Source organism: Zeugodacus cucurbitae, chromosome 4, assembly GCF_028554725.1.
Source record: "Zeugodacus cucurbitae isolate PBARC_wt_2022May chromosome 4, idZeuCucr1.2, whole genome shotgun sequence".
Lineage (NCBI taxonomy): Eukaryota > Metazoa > Arthropoda > Insecta > Diptera > Tephritidae > Zeugodacus > Zeugodacus cucurbitae.
In genome coordinates, this window is record NC_071669.1 from 30,170,734 (window position 1) to 30,194,081 (window position 23,348).

Consider the following 23,348-nt stretch of genomic DNA (forward strand, 5'->3'; position numbering starts at 1 on the left):
AATATACATATATAACCCTAAATCTCACTCGTTTAGTTTTATGAGATACAAAAATCGTTATGTGAACAAAACTAAAATACTCTCTTTGCAACATGTTGGACTTTAAAATATGGTGGTAGCTAAGTCTGCTTCAAATTCGTCAAGTAGTTGCTAAGTCATAATTTTCTGGTATTTTTTTTTCATTTCGTGCAATCGCATTCAATTCTGCTTTTCCTACTTCAAAAATTTAATAAATTTTTCCTATGGTGCATTTAGCAATTCAACAGTTCGGGTGCCTATTGTAATAGCGCCATAACGGAAATATAAACAAAATGTCTGTTAATGGCCTTTAATTGCGTTTATTGCTCTAACTGCTGTGGTGATACTGTGCACTTTACGGAAGACCAGGAGCAAAGGAGAGTTATGGGGCGTTAGCGGGTTTCTCCAGGACTTGGAAGTGGGACTACCTACACTTAATTTTATATTACTTATAATTAGGTATATGGGATCTGGGGGAGGTTATGACCCGATTTTAACCATTTATGGTAGAGAGACAAACTATTAATAAGAAGAAATTTCAAAGGGAATGAATTACATTAAAATATCTGAGAGATTTACCGATATTTTTAGTGAAAAATAACCCTTAGGCACTGAGTTCTTCATGTTCGATATCATGGGCCTTGAAAAGTCATGGTCCGATTTTGACAATTTTTCCACAAGTGATCTCACAGCTCAAATACAGTATTTGTGTAAAGTTTTATTCCGCTGTCTTCATTGGTTCCTAATGTATATGTACGATAGGAGGTAACTTGTACGGCAATCAGCTTAAAGTATTGTTCTTGTCCTTTATATTGCTATATACTGGCATAGTTCAGCGAATAAAAAGGACAGCGGCTACGCTGGATAGTTATTTTGGGTCGAATGAGCGAAAGCGCTGCATCTTTGAATGTGTTCGATGCAGTACACGCTGGTGGGAGCAGAGGGATAGGAAGCCCCCCACTCCATTGGAATAACCAGGTGAATAGTGACCTGGTTTCTATCGGCATTTCCAATTAGCGCCAAATGGGAAGAAGGAGAGATGAATGGCGCGCTAAAATAGATTTGGCTATAATCGCATAACAGGTGCATTCGCCAAATATATATATACACTAGCTGACCCGGCGAACTTCGCCCCGCCCAATTTTTATTTGAAATAATTAAAACGCTTTTTGAACTCTGTTCAAGGCCATTTATTTGTATGAAATGTTAATATATTCAGGGAATAACGTCTCTGATCAATTTAAATATTTTTGGCGAAGTTCGTTCTTTGTTTTGTTGTGTAGCGTGTAAACAAATAAAGAAGATGGCTCTCCAACACGCTAACATGACACATGCATACCTATGTATGTACATATGAAACTGTAAAATTTTGAACTTAAACGATAAATCGGTTGGAATCATTCGAATTCTCAGAATGAACATTTCCTCATTTTAGATTTGCTGTGTTGTAGTAAACTATTCACTACAGTGAAATTATTATTTATGAATAAAGACGGAAACCTTTGTATATATCTATAATATAAAAATGATGGTTCTTACGGAGAGAAAAATTAGAAAAATTGCCTGAAAAAGTCTTAAATCCACAATTTTCTAATCACCCATACAAACAATTTGTGTCGTTAGTCTCGAAAAAAGTCGAGAAGGGACAAACCGATCTGGCTAATTTTAGTTTTGAAATATTTATGGAAGGCCAGGGAAGGATTAGAAAGTAGGTATATATCGAAAAATTGTGAGGAAGATAACAAGAAGATGATTTTATTTGAATTGACAACAAAATTATAAAAAAAAAAAAAAAAAAAAAAAAAAAAATAATAATTTTTTGAAAGTTGTCATTGTTACTTTGTTAAAATATTTTTATCATTGCTCAATTGCTCAATTGGTTAGTAGGCAGACAAACGGCAATTCGGCCTTGAAATTACTCCTAAATTGCAAATCAACGAAACACCAGTCTGCAAAATCGCCAAAAAAAGAGCTACATATAGAAGATTTTCCAGATATTCATGTCGCTGGAGATACTGCACAGGTCTTTAAAAGATTTACGCGACAACGAAAATATTTTTGGTGAAGCCATGATTCTGTTGGCAGGTGATTTTCGCCAGACTATTCCTGGATCAACTGTTGCTGACGAACTAATCACATTCCTAAAATCATCTAATTTGTGGCGACACATAAAGAATCGCCAATTAACAAATAACATACGAGTGTTTTTCCAACAATATCATACTGCGATTGTAGAAATAGTTGAAAATAGTAGCGACACAGTTGACACCTCGATGGATTAATAACATTTTTAACGGGTTTCTGTCACTTCATGGTCTCAAAAGAGGAGCTTATTCATCGTGTTTTTCCTGACATGGAACCATAATATAATAAACATAAATGGCTGATTGAATGACCTATATTGGTGGTAAAAAACAAGGATCTCTTTGATCTTAATGCGACAATTTAGAATTATCCTATCAACCATTTTAAAATTTATCGGCTATAACGTTTTCGTCTTTATGCTTAAGAATTTTTTCTCTGCATTGAAAGATTTACTAATTTAATGTATACTTTAGCCACAAAAACGTGTGGCCGGGTCTGCTAGTCTGGTATAAAAATCCACGGGATTGAGATTTAAACTTGAGGTCAAAATTTTTAAAATTATTGATGAAAATTTTCGTAGAGTTGATAATGTTATGATAATGTTCATAAAATAGTTAATTTTTGATTTTATATTCAAGTTTTTAACAAATAAGTTAATTACAAAATTGTTAGTTGATAACATGTAACATTTAATTTGGGAGGCTTAAGCAATGCTTAAATAACAGCTGATTTTTGTTTTGAATTTGCTTTGAATTTTCAGCGACATCTTTCGTAGCGTAGGGCAAGTGTCCGTTCGTTTGCACTCAATAACAGCTTATACTTTTCCTTCAGTTCCCATAGGTGCTCCGACTCGCTAGTGATGAAATTTGCGGTTCTTTTGTTGTTTTCATCAATTTTTGATATAATTTTCCCCGCAAATTTATTTATTGTCTGTTATAATTTTAATATTTCGAACATATTTTTATGAATGACATTTGTAAAACATATGTTGCCCATAACGTTGTCATATATCATAATAAAATTTTATAGAAATTAAGCATTGACTGTGAAACGCAAACGACTACTCAGTTTGCAACAATACTTAGCTAAGATTTTATTTAGGCACAACTTAAGTATGGACTGTGAAACCGGGCATTAGCCATACAAAATTCTATACGTAAATGCAAATAAATGAAATTTTTTTTTGCATTTAGGAAATACATGCAGAAATCAACTCTGCGATTTCCTAAATTCCTCTGAAATCTCCCAAATTCGAGGAAGATTTACTGGAAAAGAGTGGCAGCATTGCTTATTTGTCTGACTATACATATGTACATAACTTTATTTATTTCACGGATTGTATGTGATTTTTTCTTAAATTTAGAATATTGGAAGTCATAGATTCGTATAACTTTACCACAAATAATATAAACTTCAAACAACGCATTTTCATTTAATGTTTTTAGCAAGTGGCAGCTTTTGTTATGAGAGCCTAAATCCATGAAAATTTAGAAAGATTAGCTCTTTGCTAATAATAAACAAATAATTTGCAATAAATAAATAATGCGACTATAAAGAGAGTTATAAACTATCCTATCTTTCAAGTTGGACCAAACTGCACACGGTGTTAAAAATTTCATTAAAATCGGTTCAGTAGTTTAGGAGTCCATCGAAAACAAACAACGTGACACGTGATTTTTATATATTAAGATATATTGTTGCGTATCAAGATATTCACCACATCTTATTATTATATTCCTTACGTTCACACATCTTATGATCATATTCCTACGTTTTACAACACTGATGTTTTTTTTTTTTTTTAAATAAAAGTCGGTAAATGTCCCGCCTCGGGGATACAAAAGTAAATTTTGAAGCGCTTGCTAATGAAAAATTAGCAAATCAAAAGTAAATTTTGATAATTTTTTTTTAATTAATTCGATAAATAAAAAACCGAACGAAAATTTTTAAAAGTGGAAAATTCAAACATAATTCGAAAAAATAAAAATGCCAATGTCAACAAAAAGCAAAAATACAAAAAATTCAAACAAAATTCGAAAATTGCAAATTGAAATTGAAAATTAAAAGAAAAAATAAATTGTGTGAGAAAAGAAACATATTCGGAAAGAAAATAAGAATATACTAAAACTAATAAGCTGATGAGACTGTACAAGTGAAAAATCATAAATGAAAATTGAAAAACCAATATATGGAAAAAAAATTGTTATAAATTGTTGTAAGAAAGTGAAAATTAAAAAACTTTTAAGAAAGATATGGCTCATTTTAAATCAAAATTAAATTAAAAATAATGTGACTGTACCAAATAAAAAAAAAATAATAAGTGGAAATCAAAGAAAATATATACGGAAAAAAGTAGTGTTGTTGTAAAATAAAAATCAAACTAAAACTATATGTATATGTAAATGTATGAGTGGAACAACTAAAGTTAAATCTATGTGACTGTACAAAACATAAATGAAAAGCAAAAACCATATATGTACAACAGTTAGCGTTAATGTTAAATCAAAACTAAAATAAAGCCGAGGTGACTGTACAAAAACAAAAAAAGAAAAATAATAAGTGAAGATAGAAAAAGAACATATACCGAAGAAGAGTGCCACTGTACATAACAAGAAGTTAGACCTGAACAGAAATAAAAAAAAAAAACAGAACAGAATGTAAAACTGTACACTGAACTTGCATCAATGTACAAAACGCTACATTGTAACAGAAAAAAAAAATATTCCCAAGAAAAAGAGAAAAAAATCTATAAACAACATTAAGCAATGCTAAAGGAAAAAGGAGAAACAAATTTACAAACAACAACCAACGCTGGAAATAAAGAAGCAAAAACATCAAAACGTGCATATGAGCGCCAAAGCAAGCAAGTGACGCAACGAAAGAAAGGAATACACACAACGAAAACGATTAGTGCTAGCAAGTAACGCAACGAAAGAAAGGAAAAGCTAAAGAAAGACGGCAGCAGGAATACACCCGAAAAAAGATTAATATACATCTATTTCTTTCTAAGATTGTTATTACCTATTAAAATAATTAATAATTTAAAAATATTGTAATCTTTATTAGTATTAATACTATGTTCTATTAAAAATTCAATTGCTACGTACATACCTATATTTTCCGATTTTGTAATATTTGATTATTCATAACAATTTACTAAAAGAAAAATTTTATAAACATGGAGGAATTACACATAAATAGCAAATTCTAGCTTATTTCAAATAATTTAAATTCTCTTTCATGTTACGATGGTAATAGAGAACCTGGACTTATAATAGAGAACCTGGACTTAGCCAATGAATATAGGCATGAACGAAAACAACAAAAATTTTTTAATTTGGCGATCAAGGAAACTATACCCTGTATAGTCATAAATAAAAAATTGAAAAAAATTAATTTTATTGTAGATACTGGTGCTGAATTTAGCATAAGAAATCCTAAACTTTGCAATCCGAAATGGAGAACAATATCACCTACTTTCAATATTAAACTTTTAAACAGAAATGTCTCAACAAACGTACGATGTAGCGTATCACTATTTAAAGAATTTCGAAAAGAAAATCAATGTATCGATTTTATCGAATTACTTCGACGGTATTTTGGGAAACAATGTACTGCTTAGCTTAAACGCTATAGTAGGGATGGAAAAGTCGACTCTGACTTTAGTCGAAAATCGATCTTTTATTAGAAATAATAGACTTTTTAGGATCGATTCAAGCTTGTCTTGAATCGATTAAAATCGACTTTTACTCGATGACTTTGACAGTTGATGAATTAAGATAATCACTATAAGATTACTTTTAAAAGCACAATACAAAGTACAAAGTACCAATCGAAGCGTTTCTTTATAAATAGCTTCTTTCTGATTTTCTGATTGGTCTATAACAATATAATGTTTATATTGCCGCCGGTAATTGATGTAATTAACTTTTTAATATACGGTACATAGTATTGAACAATTCTTTATCATGGCTCCCAGTTTGATATGGGCCTATTGCACAAAAGTTAACAATGGCAGTAAAGTTAAGTGTGATTTATGTCATAAACAGTTTTTGTTTATTAAAAGCACATCAACAATGATGAAGCACTTACAATGTGCTCACAAGATTGCTCCTCCGTCATGTAATGAAAAACAAACTCAGAAAAGATTGAATGACAGTCACAATGATTTCGAAGTTCAGCCTAAAAAAGTAAGTGCTTTTGAAGAACTTTTTAAAGTTTGTACATAAATTATTCCTCTCCACAGACAATTTAATTTTTTATATTGATACTAACTTAATCATGTTTGTTCTTAGGTTTTAGTCGCTGTCGAATCATCTGTTCCATCGGTTGCTTTGGTATCTCAAACAAAATCATCTCTTCAAGAAAATACCACAGTACAATCTCAGGTCCAAGGTCCTATGGATCGTTGTATAAACAATGCTAATTCTTTTTCAGGTAGTAGTGAATTAAATTAGGAAACAACGTTAATCTTATTAATTTCTTCTATCATACATTTTCATTGTTTCCTAGCTGGTGGACGTAGATATGATCAAGCTACCACAGCTCTTTTACGAATGATCGCTGTTGATAATATGCCTCTGTGTACCACAGAAAGACCAGGATTCAGAAAATTTATTAAAACACTGCAACCGTTGTATCACATACCCTGTGTGCCAACTATAACTAATGCTATGAGTCGTAAATATCAAGATTTGTCGAATAAAATAAAACTTGAACTGCGACAGACTGAATCTGTGTGTCTTACTACTGATATCTGGACTCACCAACACACAATGAAAAGCTATCTTGGCTTAACAGTTCACTATCTGAAAGGTCAGTTACTGATTTTATTTTCAAAAATCATTACATTCAGTTTTAACTTCAAATATCTAACTTTATTGACATATTAACCTTTCTTCACAGAAACTGAGATGAAGACTGTTGAGCTGGGCGCTTATCTCATGGAAGAGAGGAAAACAATAGAAAATTTGAGCTTGAAATTAAGAAATATATGCAATGACTGGGGTAAAACAGCAGTATTCGTTTCAGACGGGGGCGCAAACATCAAAGGAGCTATTAAAAGTGAGTTCGGCGATGGGAAACACATTTCATGTTTTGGACATGTAATAAATAATATTGGTCAGCGCCTTATCGAAGTTAATATTACTCCACCTGCATCTGAATCTCGAAATCAAGTTTCCGACTTACCCGCTGATGAAAATGATGCTATTGACAATCTTGAAGACTTAATTACAGATCATACTGAGCAATCGTCATTGCGTGAGCTATTGTCAAAAGTTAAACAAATTGTCACATTCTCTCGACAAAGTGAAAGAGCGACTACAGAGCTGCTGAAATTACAGAAGGACAAGCCTGAAAATTCTCGTCTGAAATTAATTCAGGAAGTGCGAACGAGATGGAACTCCTGTTTTGAAATGGTTGACCGTTTCATTGTGCTTGCTGATCATGTCAGTAAAGTGCTTTTACAAGTGAAGATGGACAAATCTTCGAAAGCTAAGCCACCTAACATGATCACAGGTGAGGAAATCGATGCGTTAGTAGAAGTTCGTGACATCTTAAAACCTCTCTAGCAAATAACTCTAGAGGTTTGTTTTGAGAAATGTGTAACATTGAGCAAGTGCATTCCTTTGATTTCAAGTCTTAGAAAAGTAAGTTCCCATTATTAAACTAGCAAAGCTATTGCAATATTATCTTGTTTTGAATTTTTATTGTATGAATTGATTTTATATTTTACAGAAGATTGAAGAGTTAACGCCAGAAACTTTAATTGGGCGACATTTGAAAAAGAGAATGGTTCAAGACATCGAAACAAAATACGGCAATATTGAATCCGTAAAACTGTACGCTTGTGCAACATTGGTTGATCCTCGTTATAAAAAGTTTGGTTTTCAAAGTATTCGGGATTCTGCACGAGCGGTAACTAATGTCGGTAGGTTGATTATGCAAACATTATTTGATTATTTCTATGGTTTAGTTTAATCTTAATATAATTTTTTGTGTAGCTGATCTTGTCAAGACAGAACGAAAATTAGCATTGGCAGCAACGGTGGCAAATATTAACCCTCAAGATGAGATATTAGCTATTCAAGGTCCGGAATCTCAGAAAACGAACGATGACAAAGATGATGTATGGTCTTATTTTGATAACACTGTGAGTTGTAGGTCCAATCTTGCAGATTCTGATGAGGCTGGAGGATTACCAATACAATTACGACAATATTTGACACGCCCGGCTGTCAATCAGAAACAAAATCCTAATCCGTTCACTGTGTGGGAAAGTATGAAATATGAATATCCGTATCTATGGAAAGTAGCTAAAAAGTACTTGCCAATAGTTGCAACGTCTGTACCCTGTGAGCGATTATTTTCACATGCAGGACTTATCGCAAATCAGTTGAGGAGTCGCTTATCACCTCAGCATATTAATGAGCTAATATTTTTAAGATCAATCGGCGAAGAAATGTGGTTTTCGTAGTTATTTATTTTTAAATGTTTTTTTTTTTTAATTAAAAAAAAAAAGCAATTTTATTATCCAATACCAAAATGTATGCAATGAAATCCTAAAATACTTTTTATAATATGTTAAAAACTAAAAAAATATTGATATATCTAATGAATTTCGTGTACGAGTTGCTTAATTTATAAAAAGTCAACTTAAGTCACAAAAGTCGACTATCGGGGTTGATTAATTGACTTCCAGAATCGAAAAACTAGAAGTCAATTCCAAAGTCAAAAATCGATTCCGCTCGCGCTCTTTCCATCCCTACGCTATAGTTAATTATAGAACTCGGAAGCTTGTTACAGACAATGCAACACTACCGATTTATTTTTGTGAAAAAGAAGAATACGAAGTACAGACATATTTCAAAAATGAAAATTTGCATGTACTTTTTTGTAAAAACGAATTATGAGACAGTGCACTTAATAGCACATTTGCAAAACATTTGAATTCAAGAAGTGAAGATTGCAAAACCGCAATGGTATTTAATAATGAAAATATACAAAACGATATTAGCGAAGAACAGGTATAAACTTGGTCCACAGACGGGACAGTTCACAGTATACAAGAGGATAACTTAACATAAATTTTTACCACAGGAAAATCGGTTAATTATTACAAAAATCAAAACTATCTTAGTTATGGTCAAAACGAGAAGTTTTATATAAAAATTGTACACAAAAAGTGTCAATCACATATCGTTGTAACAGAAAACTCAAATTTAAAAGTAATAATGCAAAAAGTACTTGTTGAAAAATTATATATATATATATATATATATAGAAGTTCAGGCTGGTCAGACTGTCCCCATGCCAAATTTTCTTTTGAAAGGGCAGATAATATATTACTTCTTTAAGGGGTTATATACAGTTAGAATTTTCAAAAAATCGATTTTTTTATTTCATTTTCTTAATGTACATATATTTAAGAATACACACAGAAAATTTTATATCGCTCCGGTGAATATTTTCAAAGTTACAAGCAAATGAAAAATTTGAAAAGGCGTTTCAGAGTGCTTTTAAGTACAAGGTCCAAACTTTAAACGCGTTTTTCTCAAAATGGTGTTTTCAAAGTCGGTGACCGACATTACTCGAAAACGGCTGGACCGATTAGTCTCAAATTTTAACACGACCTTCTTAAATATATTTTTTAGTAATTAATCGTAGATTTTTTCTCTCCGATAAAAATTTTTTTTTATATAAACAATTTAAAGCCGAAATTTCGGTGAAAAAGCGATTTTTTTTTGTTGAGAAACCGCCATTTTGTCAAAAAATTTTATTTTGCTTATTCCTTCGATTAATTACTAGATTTAACATTATTTTAACGAAATCTATTTGGTTTTTTAATTTCGGATGATCCAGTTCCGAGATATAGTGGTCACCGCAAAACGTCTTTTTTGAGAGGAGCTCCTGGAGATCAGCTGTAGCTCTTTTTCAAATAAATATTTTTACTAAAACTAAGTCTTAAAATACAGTTAAAAGATACCATAATATGTGTATAAATTTTTGGATCAATAAATTAAATAGTTTTCTCAGAAAAAATTCTGGAAAATTCACTTTTTTTCGGCCGTCTAACTGTATATAACCCCTTAAAGAGTCAAAACTACTTTGAGAGAGCTTAAGAATTTTTATTTTATTTTTGCTTCGTTTATTTATAATAGAGAGTGAATTTAATTTATTTGTTATTTTAATTTTATGGTTTGTTCGTCTAGGAAAAAGAGTATCTTTGATTTATAACATTATTTTAAATTTAGTTTTTGCTTTTGGTAAAATAATCTTGACGTCTCTCCCCTGGACGTCGAAAAGTAATAAAATATGTATAAAATAAGTATAAAGTGACCTTACGTGAAAAGGTAAATAAAGAGGACAAAAATCATAATACAGAGGTGTCATGAAAAAATCCAAAGTTTCTTTTTGGCCGTTTTCTCTATGCATTTGAAACCTCTTATCGTAGAATCACCCATGCATTATAAAGTGAACGAATCAGAAGAATTCAAAATTGAGTTACGGTTGTGAACGGACTTTCATTGAAATCGATCGAGTAGTCCTTGAGATATGGGTTTTTCAGCGCAGTTTCAGTGCAGCTTTTTTCTGATATTTTTTCGGTAAAATAAATTTTTCTGGCGTTTTTCGTTAATGAGTTAACCCACTTTTAGTCATTTTCAACCTAACCTTTGTATGGGAGGTGGGCGTCGTTATTATCCGAATTTTTTCATTTTTGGACTGCAAAAAGTTTGATTTATACAGTTTTTTTGGTTTGCAAGATATATACAAAAAACCCATTCGGGGCGATGTCACGCCCACTTTTCAAAACAAATTACATCCAAATGTGCCCATCTATAATGTGATCCTATGTTCCAAATTGTGCATAACTTTATTAATGGCTTAGTTATGACACTGTATAGGTTTTCGGTTTTCGCCATTTTGGGGGCATGGCAGTTGCAGATTTTGCCCAATTTCGAAAGCAACCTCCTCAGGGTGCCAAGGAATATGTGTTCCAAGTTTCATTAAGATATCTTAATTTTACTCAAGTCATCGCTTGCACGGACATACGGACAAACGGACAGACGAACGGACAGACAGGATTTCAATTCCAATCGTCACCCTGATCATTTATATATATATATAACCCCATATCAAACTCGTTTATTTCTTGGTGACACAAACCACCGATATGTGAACAAAACTATAATACTCTATGCAACATGTTGCGAGAGTATAATTATAGAATTTCAAGGCGTAATGTTAATAATTTTATTAAAAAAATGAAGAAACCTGCGCGCAAACTGTCTCACAAAAACCCACAATAAGGTTAATCTTGCAGCTGCATCAACTCAGCGTATTGAAGTAAAAGTCAATACACTGATCAGGAGATTAAAAAAAAATTGCATGAAACCCCAAATTGTGCACAAAATTGTGGCTACAATATGGGAATACACGCTTTAAATGTCACAATTAAATTAATTATTATATTAAAGATAACTCCTTTTTGGCTCAAAATAGTTTCAGGAATCAGAAAGTAACATAACAATTTACACAGTTACATTGCAAAATAATCGTTGATTTTAATATATCTTTAAATTGGCGTTAATAAAAACTAAGTGTGCCACCGTTCTTCGCAATAACATCCAGCATTAAGACCCAAACGTATCTTTTAAATAAAAGATAATAATTTTTATGATGAAGCTCGATGTATGGTTATCAGACTCGTTTACTCAAAGCCTCGGGGACCGAATTTCCATCTGTGAATCGCTGCTTAACTCAACAAAATCGATAAATTCCTTAAGCATATGGTTACTGTTAATGAAACGAGGTTCACTAACATCAAGCGAAAACTGTCGTAGTAGCATAGCGGTGAGATGACAGTTAGAAAGGTTTTGCTGTGCGTTTCAAATTCAATAATTTACTTTGAGCTATCTCCTTATGGGCAAACTTAAATCGAACTTGAACTGTCACCAATGGGATCGTTTGAAGTAAGCAATAGCCCAAAAGCGGTCAACTTTTGTCAAAAGGAGAATAGGAAAACGCCAGGCTACACATTTCGATAGTTACTCGATAGAAGCACCAGGATCTTCTTTATGAGGTTCATTTGCATTAAAACATTGCATTGTATTCAAGAAAGGAACATGGCATAGCTGATGCGCAAAAAAGCGCACATACTTTTTTATCCAAGACTAATTCTATGTTAGATTTCGAGACTGAATACTAACAATATTGTTGATGCTGGTTCCAAGGTATACGATATATATCTCACATAATACGCTCGATATGTGATATTGTTAATCTACCGTCTTGAATGCCAGGACTCGGTGATGAAGCCTCTCTCTCTCACCACAAATCCTATCTCAAAATTGCGCTCCTTTGTATGACCTCTGCAGTAGACCTTACAAAGAACCGTCCTTGTCCCGTCCATCGAACCGCTTGGAAGTTTCTTTTTCACCTTTGCTCGTCTCTAATCGGCTGTATGTTGGCTACACAGAGAATATAGGTATATTTGTTCCTGCGAGGTAAATAAGGCTACAGTGAAACAATTCCAACCATTTCTGTCACATGCCATTCGCTTTATTTCGCCCCAACTTTTTCCTGTATGTCTGAGGTCAGCGTCCAAATGTATTCTCCATGCATGAGTAGGGGGCTTAGATTACATTAGATTTATTGGAGGATCGCACTGCGACCTACGGTCTATTGTGACCTCTCCTATTTATCACAGAATACCGTCCAATCCTGTAGCTCTAAGAAGAGTAGCGGACTTACTTTGTATTGCGATGCGAATAAAATATTGTTCACACTCGCAAGAAAGGTACAATGTAGTGCGATTTCCCTTTCGCATTTGTAGTTCTCTATAATTCGAATTTATATTTTTATACTCTCGCAACAAAACTTGCTAAAGAGAGTATTATAGTTTTGTCCACATAACGGTTGTTTGTAAGTCCTAAAACTAAACGAGTTAGATTTAAGGTTATATATACCAAAGTGATCAGGGTGACGAGTAAAGTTCAAATCCGGATGTCTGTCTGTCCGTCCGTCCGTCTGTCTGTCCGTGCAAGCTGTAACTTGAGTAAAAATTGAGATATCTTAATGAAACTTGGAACACATAAAAAGGTTAAGTTCGAAGATGGGCGAAATCGGACCATTGCCACGCCCACAAAATGGCGAAAACCAAAAACACATAAAGTATCATAACTAAGCTAATTTGGAACAAAGGATCACACTAAGAAGGGGCATATTTGGATGTAACTTTTTTGGGAAAATGGGCGTGGCCCCGCCCCCAAATCGGTTATTTGTATATAACTCGCAAACCAATAAAGCTATATAAACCAAAATTTCTGCAGTCGGTTCTCTTACGTACCCCACCACACACCATGAAAATAGTTCAAATCGGATAATAACCACGCCCACCTCCCATACAAAGGTTAGGTTGAAAATTACTAAAAGTGGGTTAACTCACTAACGAAAAACGTCAGAAACACTAAATTTCACAGAAATAATAGCAGAAGGAAGCTGCACTCATATTTTTTTACAAAATAAAAAATGGGCATCGCCTACTTATGGGTCAAAAACCATATCTCAGTAACTACTCGACAGATTTCAATGAAATTCGGTGTATAATATTTTCTTGACACCTTGATAACACGGATAAAAAATGGGCGAAATCGGTTCACAACCACGACTACTTTCCTTATAACTCAATTTTGAATTCCATCTGATTCCTTCACTTTATAATATATACATAAGGAACCAATGAAGATAGCGGAATAAAACTTTACACAAATAGTGCATATCATCTCTGGCTTCACTTGTGAAAAAATTGTCGAAAACGAACTATAACTTTTCAAGGTCCCAGATATCTAATATTTTAACTCTGCTCCTAAGGGTAAATTTTAACTGAAAATATGGGTAAATCTCTCAGATAATTTAATGTAATTCAGAAGAAATTGTTTTCTTCTAATAGTGTGACTCTGTTTGTTAAAATCTGGTAATAACTTCCCCTAGCTCCCATATATCTAATTATAGCCCTGCTGGTGAAAATGAATGAAATCGGTTCAGGAATGACCTCAGCCCTCATATACTATATGTAAGGATTTTCGTTATTCTATGAAACTTTATGCCGAATTTAATAAAATTTCATCAATAACTTGCGAGTGTATAAAATGCTCGGTTGCACCCGAACTTGGAACGGCTAAGTTCGTTTCTTGTTTTTTTCTTGCTGCAAGAACGAAGCTATCGCAGCACATACAATATGTAAGTATGTATTATTAATTTACATAGATAAAAAGTCTCATCAAACAACTACGGAAGGGCTAATTGCGGAGGTAACCGAACACTTTATACTCTCGCAGTTTATTTATTTAATTTTATTAAGATAGCACTCAAATTGACCCATATATTCATATAAATAGTATTTGGGGCCGACGTAATTTCTGGTTCGATTTCACACATTCTGGCCACAAAGCTTTATTATATCCAAGATTATACGGTCACTTAATTTTGATAAGATATCTCTCACAATATCTCAGCATCTCTTTATAGTACCAAGAAACACGTGTATCAATTTTCATTAAGATATCTCAATTATAACTCAAGTTATCGTTCGTACGGACATACGGACGGACAGAAAATGATTTCCTCTTAATTAAATTGAGATATCTGAGAGATTTATCGATATTTTCGGTGAAAAATCACCATAAGGCACGGAGTTCTTCATATTCCATATCCGGGGCATTGAAAAGTTATAGTCCGATTTCGGCAACTTTTCACGAGTGATGTCGCGGATCATATACAGTATTTGTGTACAGTTTTATTTCGCTATCTTCATTGGTTCCTTATGTATACCTTATAAAGTGAAGAAATCAGATGGACTTCAAAATAGAGTTATATGGGAAGTTGTCATGGTTGTGAACCGATTTCTTCCATTTTCCAAGAAATTGAAATCTGTCGAGTAGTTCCTGAGATATGGTTTTTGACCCATAAGTGGGCGATGCCACTCCCATTTTCCATTTTGTAAAAAAAATCTGACTGCAGCTTCCTTCTGCGTTTTTCGTTAGTGAGTTTTTTTTTTCAATATTTCTTTATTTATTGAATCTGCTTTGTTTAAAGCCTAACAATAAGTATTAAAATCTTAAATCTATTTACAACTAAGTAAGCTCAAGAATGTGTTTGAGCTTTTTGGCAGAACGTTGCTCTTTAGTAGGCAGGTAGATCTCTTTTTTTAAACGAGTTTGATTGGAATGTACCAAGGCGTTTGTCAATGGGTTTGGATGTTCACGAAGTTTAGAAATATATTTCTTTCTGTTGTCCTCTATTTCCTTCTTTACCATAGGAATATCAAGATCCTTATGGATATTTTCATTACGCATGTACCATGGTGAACCCGTTATTGTTCTAAGCATTTTAGATTGGAATCTCTGAATTATATCAATGTTGGTTGCACAGGTCGTACCCCACAGTTGAATACCATACATCCAAATCGGTTTTATGATTGCATTGTATAACAGGACTTTGTTGTCTAGGCTAAGTTTAGAATTTTTGTTTAGAAGCCAATTTAAATTTGCTGCTCTTAACTTCATGCAAGTTACTTTACTCGCTATATGTTTCCGCCACGTAAGCCTTCGATTCAGGTGAATCCCAAGATAAGTTACTTCATTCGCTTGGGGTACTAATACATTGCTTATTTTAACTGTCCGACATGTTTCTGGCCTTAGAGAAAATGTAACATGCTTGCATTTTTGCTCATTAATTTTTATACGCCAGTTGGCTAGCCATTCTTCGACACAAGTTAAGTGCTCCTCTAATACTCTTGATGCTCTAATGGGGCATTTGTTTCGGCTTACTATGGCTGTGTCATCCGCAAAAGTGGATGTCAATACGTTATTAGCTATTGGAATGTCTGCTGTATATATTATGTACAGAGTGGGGCCTAATACACTGCCCTGAGGTACACCGGCCCTTATTGCTCGTTCTTCTGATATAAAATCTGCTACTTTAACCGTAAATTTCCTATTTCTTAAATATGACTCCAATGTTTTATGCAATTCGTAAGGTAAAACGTTTTTGATTTTCCATAAAAGGCCTTCATGCCAGACCTTATCGAACGCCTGAGCTACATCGAGAAAAATAGCTGAACAGTACTCTCTGTGCTCGAATGCTTTCCTGATTTCGTTTGTAATTCTATTCACTTGCTCTACTGTGCCATGTTTAGCACGAAACCCGAATTGATGGGTTGGTATTATATTATTTTCGTGGAGGAAAGGAGAAATTTTTGATAGTAAAACTTTTTCGAATATTTTGGAAAGACATGGTAAGAGACTTATTGGTCTGTAGGAAGACGGCTGTGTCAGGTCTTTCCCCGGTTTATCTATCATGATTATCTGCGACTTTTTCCATGAAATAGGATAGTATCCGAAACTAAAAATTGCATTAAAGAGCAAGGAGAGCACTGATATAGCAATATTTGACAACTCAATTAACATTTTTGGAGTAATATTATCGTGTCCTGAAGACTTTTTCGGATTTAGCTCTTTTAGGATCTTGATAATTTCATAAGTAGACGTCCTAATAGACACGCTTGACTCGTTTGCAATATTGGGCAAAGTTGGCAACTTAAAGTTGGTTTTTGGTCCATTGAGTGCAGAGTTGAAGGGGAACGACTTAACTGTCATTCGCGTCTAGCTCGCCTTTTTTCCTTCACAAGCTTTTCTATTTCAATATTAGTCACGTTTCTAAAAACCTTAATGTTTCTTTTTGGTGTTGCCAAGACAGCTGCATTAGTTACTACATCATTAAATTCTTCTATACTGTTATCAATATCTTTTCCTGTATTTATTTTTAAATCTATGTTAATGTGGCTACTGATATATTTTCTATATTTCAACCAGTTAGTTTTAAAAATGTTAGAGATACTTTTGGCTCAACTATCATGGGCTGTTCGCATAACTTTATTAGTACAGGAGAATGATCTGAAGATAAGTCTGTACATGTATCTGCTGTTATTAGCGATCTATCTATATTTTTGACTACAGCAAAATCTATTAAGTCTGGTATTTCGTTTCTATCACTGGGCCAGTATGTCGGCTTACCAGGAGATATTATATCAAGGTTATTGTGCTTATTTATAATAGTGTAGTACAGCTGTCGTCCTTTCGGATTAATAAGACGTGAGCCCCAGTACATGTGTTTTGCATTATAATCACCACCTGCTAGAAATCTTGGACCTAGCGTTCCAAAAAAATGAGTTAGTGAGTTAACCCACTTTTAGTAATTTTCAACCTAACCTTTGTATGGGCCAACCTAACCTTATGTTATGATCCTATTTCCTTAATTTTTGGACTGTGTTAAGAAGTGGCTAAAGGAAACGACTGCATAAAGTTTGGTTTATATAGCTTCAATGGTTTGCGAGATATATACAAATAACCGATTTGGGGGCGGGGCCACGCCCACTTCCCCAAAAAAATTACATCCAAAAATGCCCCTTCCTAGTGCGATCCTTTATTCCAAATTTTACTGTTATAACTTTATTTATGTCTTAGTGATGACACTTTATGTGTTTTTGGTTTTCGCCATTTTGTGGGCGTGGCAGTGATCCGACTTTGCCCATTTTCGAAAGCAACCCTCTCACGTTCACAAGGCACATGTGTTCCAAGTTTCATTAAGATATCTCAATTTTTACTCAAGTTATCGCTTGCACGGACAGAGGGACGGACGGACATCCGGATTTCAACTCCACTCGTCATCCTGATCATTTATATATATATATATATAGCCCATATCTAACACTTTTATTTCTTGGTGACACAAACAATCGTTATGTGAACAAAAGTATATTACTCTCTTTAGTAACTTTGTTGCAAGAGTATAATTAACAGTAATGTTTACAAAGCTCCGAATTGTATGCATTTTTGTGTTTGTCTTGTTTTGATTTTTCAAATCTTGATCAGTATTTCCAAAATACAAAATGAGCCATCGAAAAGCAATTCAGAGTTCCAAAAGATTATCGCGATGCATTTCATTTTCAAAACGCATTGTTTTTCGTGTCGCTATACAGAGTAGACCCCCAGGTCTGCCAACGCGTTTTCGAGGAGTGTTCCAATCAATAGCATTTCTTGGTCAGGAACGATTCTTTTGCATGTGGCTCAAACAGCTCACGACTTCCGGTCTTAGACCAAATATCCTCTAGGTAGCCGACATACATCAGTTTGGAGGCGAGCTAAATTGAGAAGGCGAATCCTGCTTATGCGGTTGTGGGTAGGATTTGGGACCCACCTCATAAAAAAAACCCCCCAAATGAAAAGGAAGCAACAGCCTCGGATGAGAGACCCCAATTTTGATGACGACCACTGCAAACGTATAAAGGACTACGAATTAAGTGCATGCACCAGGAATGTCCGGACCCTTAATTGGGAAGTTGCCTCTGCCCAGCTGGTTGATGTCCTCGTAAGAGTAAGGGCTGACATCACCGCCATCCAAGAAATGCGATGGATGGGGCAGGGACGTAAGAAAGAAGTGGCCATATAAAGGAGAGCAAATTTGATATTGGATTTGTGGTGGGAGAAAGACTCCGTCGATGAGTCCTACCATTCACCCCGGTGGAAATACGTCTAGCCACAATCCGCATCAAAGCGAGGTTTCTACTCGACTTGCACTCCTGCACTCTGAGAGCACTCATCAGCAACTCGGTATAAGGGAACTGTGGGGCGGCATATCAAGCTCCTTGCTTGCAGCTGCAACCGAAACCATAGGCTATCGGAAAAGTAAAAAAAAACAGCTGGTATGATGAAGATTGTCGTCTCGCAGTGGAGAGAAAACAGACTGCCTACCTCGTCATGTTGTGATCGACCGCAACACGAGCGGGATGGGATAGATACCGATAAGAGGGAAGCGAGACGCATTTGCAGACAAAAAAGAAAGAGACCGAAATGCGTGAGTATGAAGAACTTGACAAACAGTGTGGCTTTAGACCAGGAAAGTCAACAACTGACCAGATATTCACCATGCTTCAAATCTTGGAAAGGACCCGTGAAAAAAGGATCGACACCATCGCTTTGTTGATTTTAAAGCTGCTTTCGATAGCACGAAAAGGAGATTTTCAAACTGGATAAGGAAGCGAAGCATATGGGTCTGGAGGTGAACGAGGACAAGACGAAATATCTCCTGTTATTTAACAAACAGTCAGCGCATTCACGTCTTGGCTCCCACGTCACTATCCACAGTCATAGCTTTGAAGTTGTAGATAATTTCGTTTATATGGAAACCAGCAATAACAATGTCAGCCTGGAAATCCAACGCAGAATCACTCTTGCCAACAAGTGCTACTTTGGACTGAGTAGGCAATATAAAAGTAAAGTCCTCTTTCGACGAACAAAAACCAAACTCTACAAGTCCCTCATCATTCTCGTCCTACTTTATGGTGCAGAAGCGTGGACATTGTCAACATCCGATGAAGCTACCCTGGGAGTTTTTTCAGAGAAAGGCTTTGCGGAAGATTCCTTAAATATTGGCAACGGCGACATTGACATAGTTCCGCGAATAAAAAGACAGCGTCTACGCTGGCTAGGTCAAGTTGTTCGAATGGACGAAAATGCTCCAGCTCTGAAAGTGTTCGATGCAGTACCCACTGGTGTAATCCGAGGAAGACCTTCACTCCGTTGGAAGTACCAGGTGGAGAAGGACCTGGCTTCACTTCGCGTTACCAATTGGCGCCATACTGCCAAAAGAAGAAACGAATGATGCGCTGTTGTGGACTCGGCTATAATCGCGTAAGCGGTGTCGACGCCAGTCAAGAAGAAGAAGAAGTGGATTTTGTTTGCCGCACCGTAGTGTTTGATTGAAGATTTTATTCAGTCAGTAAATGCGTAGTATTCTACCAAGAAAGACCCATACAGCAAAACAGATTTTATATTAGAATCAAACAAACGCGTTTTTGTCCGTATGGATAAGTGTTGTGGTTCTCATATGCTTTCGATTACTTATATCCTCAGAGGAGGCTCCTGAAGCGGTTATCATGCAGCCAAGATATACAAATGATTCAACGACGTCTTCTACATACCCTCCAAGCACTGTGATAAAAAGTAGAGGTGACCAAACATATACTTGTCGCACGCCACTTTCCACTGGAATACTGCTACCAAGTTGGCTATTGTGTAATACGCCAGAACTGGCACCCGAGTACTGTCCCTTTATAACTGCAATGAGGGTATGCGGGACTCCTATACAGAGCGCCCCAAATTGCACGATGACATAGCATATCGAACGCCTTTTCAAAGCCTATGAAAGTTGCATATTGCGGGGAGCTCCACTCCGCCGACTGTTCTACGATTATTCGCAGCGTGTTTACATGGTCAACACACGGCCTCCTAGACGGAACCCAGCCTGTTCATTTCGAAATCCTTCGTCTAGTTCCGTAGATAGCCTATCTTTGATAATTTTAGCAACAACAAATTAATAGAGTTACTCCCCTCCAATTATTGCACATTGTGAGGTCTCCCTTTTTTGGAACATTAATAATAATACCTTCATTATCTCTTGAGTGAGCGCTTTAGATATCCAGAACGTTTAACGAGGGGCTGGATCAGAGAGGCACTCGTTACTGGATCTACTTTCATCAATTCTGGGGGTATGTTGTCGATTCCAAGCGCCTTATTGTTTTTAATAAGTCTTATTGAAATAAATGGGTTATCCACTTGTGCATTACATTTACATATACGGTCAGCATAGCCAAAAGTTATATTATCTCTTAGAGGTTAACATGCTAGCCAGTTGTCTTTTATACATGCGATTCGTCGCACCCAAACCTGGTGCTGGGACTACCAGCGGGCCTCCAGACCGGTACGTAGGCAGCAGAATATCCTCTGTGCGGGTTAAGGATACACCGCCATGATACATGTGCTCGGTGAACAGAGCCGGATATTTGAATCGGTGCATTATTATGGAGTAAGAGCATTTTTTCTTCGTCTATAGCCAAATAATTCGGCATTATGTAGATGTGTGACTTTTTTCCAGTAGTCGATGTAAATAACACTTGGAAGTAATCACTTTTCCGGCAAATATGATTATTTGACATATTTCATACAGTTTCGCATTGATCATGAAACAACGCTGAGACTCCTTCGAGTTTTGCTTATGCAACTTCAAACACACGAATTGAGCAAGTCTGGTAAACATTGCGACGAACAGTCGATATCTTACTCACCGATATTGCTCTACGATTCCATAGTTAAATCCGCGGCAGAATAAAAGTATAATATTAATATAAAATTCTAACAATACGATGTAATACAATTTATTAAATTAGATTGAGCACATTGCCATGTCTCAGTTTCAATTTCAGCGAATACTTGACTCCATAGTAGCAATCGCAATTGACCAAACTCCAAGTGCAATATTCAGTGAAGTTGGATAATCCTACAAACAGTCCAAAGGAGAGTCATAATCGATAAGCTACAGACCTCAATTGTTCATGAAAGATGTAATATTCATTCAATTTAGGGCCAAAAATCGAAAAATGGTAATGTGTGTACAATAAAATATATTACTTTATTTATTAAATAAAGTTATGACCAAGATCTGGATCGATTTAATTACGAATACCTTATTGAGAGAGAATGTTTTTTTATACTTACTGCATTTAAAGTCATGTGGTTCAAGCTTCGTGAACTTTTTATATGTAGACGAATATGATTCGCAAGATAGTGTGACTTTCTCAGGTCCATTAGAATATTTATTCCATAATGTGTGCACGGCACAATCACATATCAAGGGGTTGTTATCAATTTGTAATTCCTGTAGGCTTGGTAAATGTGTAAATTCGTCGGATGGGATAATTACAAGTCCGTTATTATTCAAAGACCTAAAAAAATAATAAAATTTTTTTTGGATTGCTATTGTCAATGATATTGCTTTAATGATATATACATATTCATAATCGAATATTTACCCAATTCGTTGAAACTATAATCCGTTTTTTATCTTCATGATGAATAATGGGGTGACTAAGCGAAATGGCTGTTTTAGCACTTTACGAGACATGTACAAACTTTTATACATAATAAACTAATATATCATAATAACATGCATAAATGTATGTATGCATAGGTATAAATAGAAGTAGGCGCCCAATTGCATTTTGATAAAGTATTGCGATCAATAAGGGATGCATACTCATGCTCACAAAAAATATAATACATTAATGTTTATTATTTAACTCGGGCCCACGCTCGCTAAAAATATTTGTATAGCTTTATTTATGGCTTGAGTCGACAGAAATCTCCCGCTGAACCCTCCCCGACGGTGACAACTGGAAATAGATACCATAGTGTCACGACTGTAGAAAGAACGGGCTACAACAGTGGGGGCTCTTAAATAGCCCAGTCTCAAACGGAGCTTACGGATACCTGACGCCATCCGTAATAAGATAGCCTTACTTCCGTAATGGGGGCTATGCGCAAGCTGATTTCCCCTACACTCATGGATCCAAGAATGAATTCAGACAAGAAACTACAATAAAAACAACAGAGGAGTCCGGCGCACCATCAAAAAACCCGGAAGGAATTAGTTGTTCCGGAAAAAGAGCTGCGTTTCAACGAACTCAAAAAAGACAATTGAAAAGGCAGGAGCTAAACTTGGCCTAGAGACAATAGCAATGGCAAGCACTAGCACTGGAGTAGTAGCTAACACTAGCTCCAGTAAAGCAACAACATCGACGGCAGTCCGAACCAAGCTAAGTAGTCAAAGTTTGACTACAAAGCAGGAAGGCAAAGGTGATGCCAAAGGTGAGGTTTCTGGCAGTGCTATCCCCAAAGAATGGCCTATTTTCACAGTTGAGGACATAAAAAAAATAATAGCAAAGTATGCGCAGACACGACGCGCTGCATACCTATTAAGAAGGGTATATCAGTGCTCAAGCGATATCGAATGCATAGACAAAGATGAGTACTCTTCTGGGTCTGAGCTAGTAGTCAGACTCTTAAAACTACATACTGAGAAAGGCCTTTTAAGCGACCCTCAGGAAGATGCAGACGTAACTCTAACTAAGGCGTATTCTACAAATAAACCTCCACCACAGTAAATTAGCTTCATTAGCCCTTCTTAACCCATTGGCAAAGGAACAGCCTGACTTGGTCCTCACTCAGGAGCCATGGGTTAATGGGGGGTGTATTTACGGACTGAAGACCCTTATTCTTTATATATGGCAAACAGCGAAGGTAAGAATAGGTCTTGTATAATGACTAAGAAAAATATTGATGCATTTA

General features: G+C 35.3%; 2 protein-coding genes across 20 annotated transcripts in view; one reads left to right on the forward strand and one right to left on the reverse strand.

Moving 5' to 3' along the window:
• LOC105219958 (peroxidasin) overlaps positions 1-23,348 on the reverse strand; it is a 179,075-nt gene that overhangs the window by 77,938 nt on the left and 77,789 nt on the right. Inside the window, exon 4 of the mRNA XM_054228930.1 lies at positions 21,720-21,946. Within this exon, the coding sequence (XP_054084905.1) occupies positions 21,720-21,946 (227 nt within the window). The remainder of the gene's footprint in view (positions 1-21,719; positions 21,947-23,348) is intronic.
• LOC105218419 (uncharacterized) overlaps positions 5,725-23,348 on the forward strand; it is a 42,937-nt gene continuing 25,313 nt past the window's right edge. For 2 of the 19 annotated variants that reach the window (XM_054228945.1, XM_054228948.1), the window contains exons 1-6: positions 5,726-6,293; positions 6,399-6,540; positions 6,616-6,918; positions 7,009-7,754; positions 7,843-8,035; positions 8,109-9,131. In XM_054228945.1, coding sequence (XP_054084920.1) covers positions 6,072-6,293; positions 6,399-6,540; positions 6,616-6,918; positions 7,009-7,676 — 1,335 coding nt within the window. In that variant the 5' untranslated portion in view covers positions 5,726-6,071 and the 3' untranslated portion in view covers positions 7,677-7,754; positions 7,843-8,035; positions 8,109-9,131. Of the gene's footprint in view, positions 6,294-6,398; positions 6,541-6,615; positions 6,919-7,008; positions 7,755-7,842; positions 8,036-8,108; positions 23,301-23,348 lie in introns of all 19 variants that reach the window. The other 17 variants (XM_054228947.1, XM_054228946.1, XM_054228937.1 and 14 more) reach the window with 16 other exon arrangements.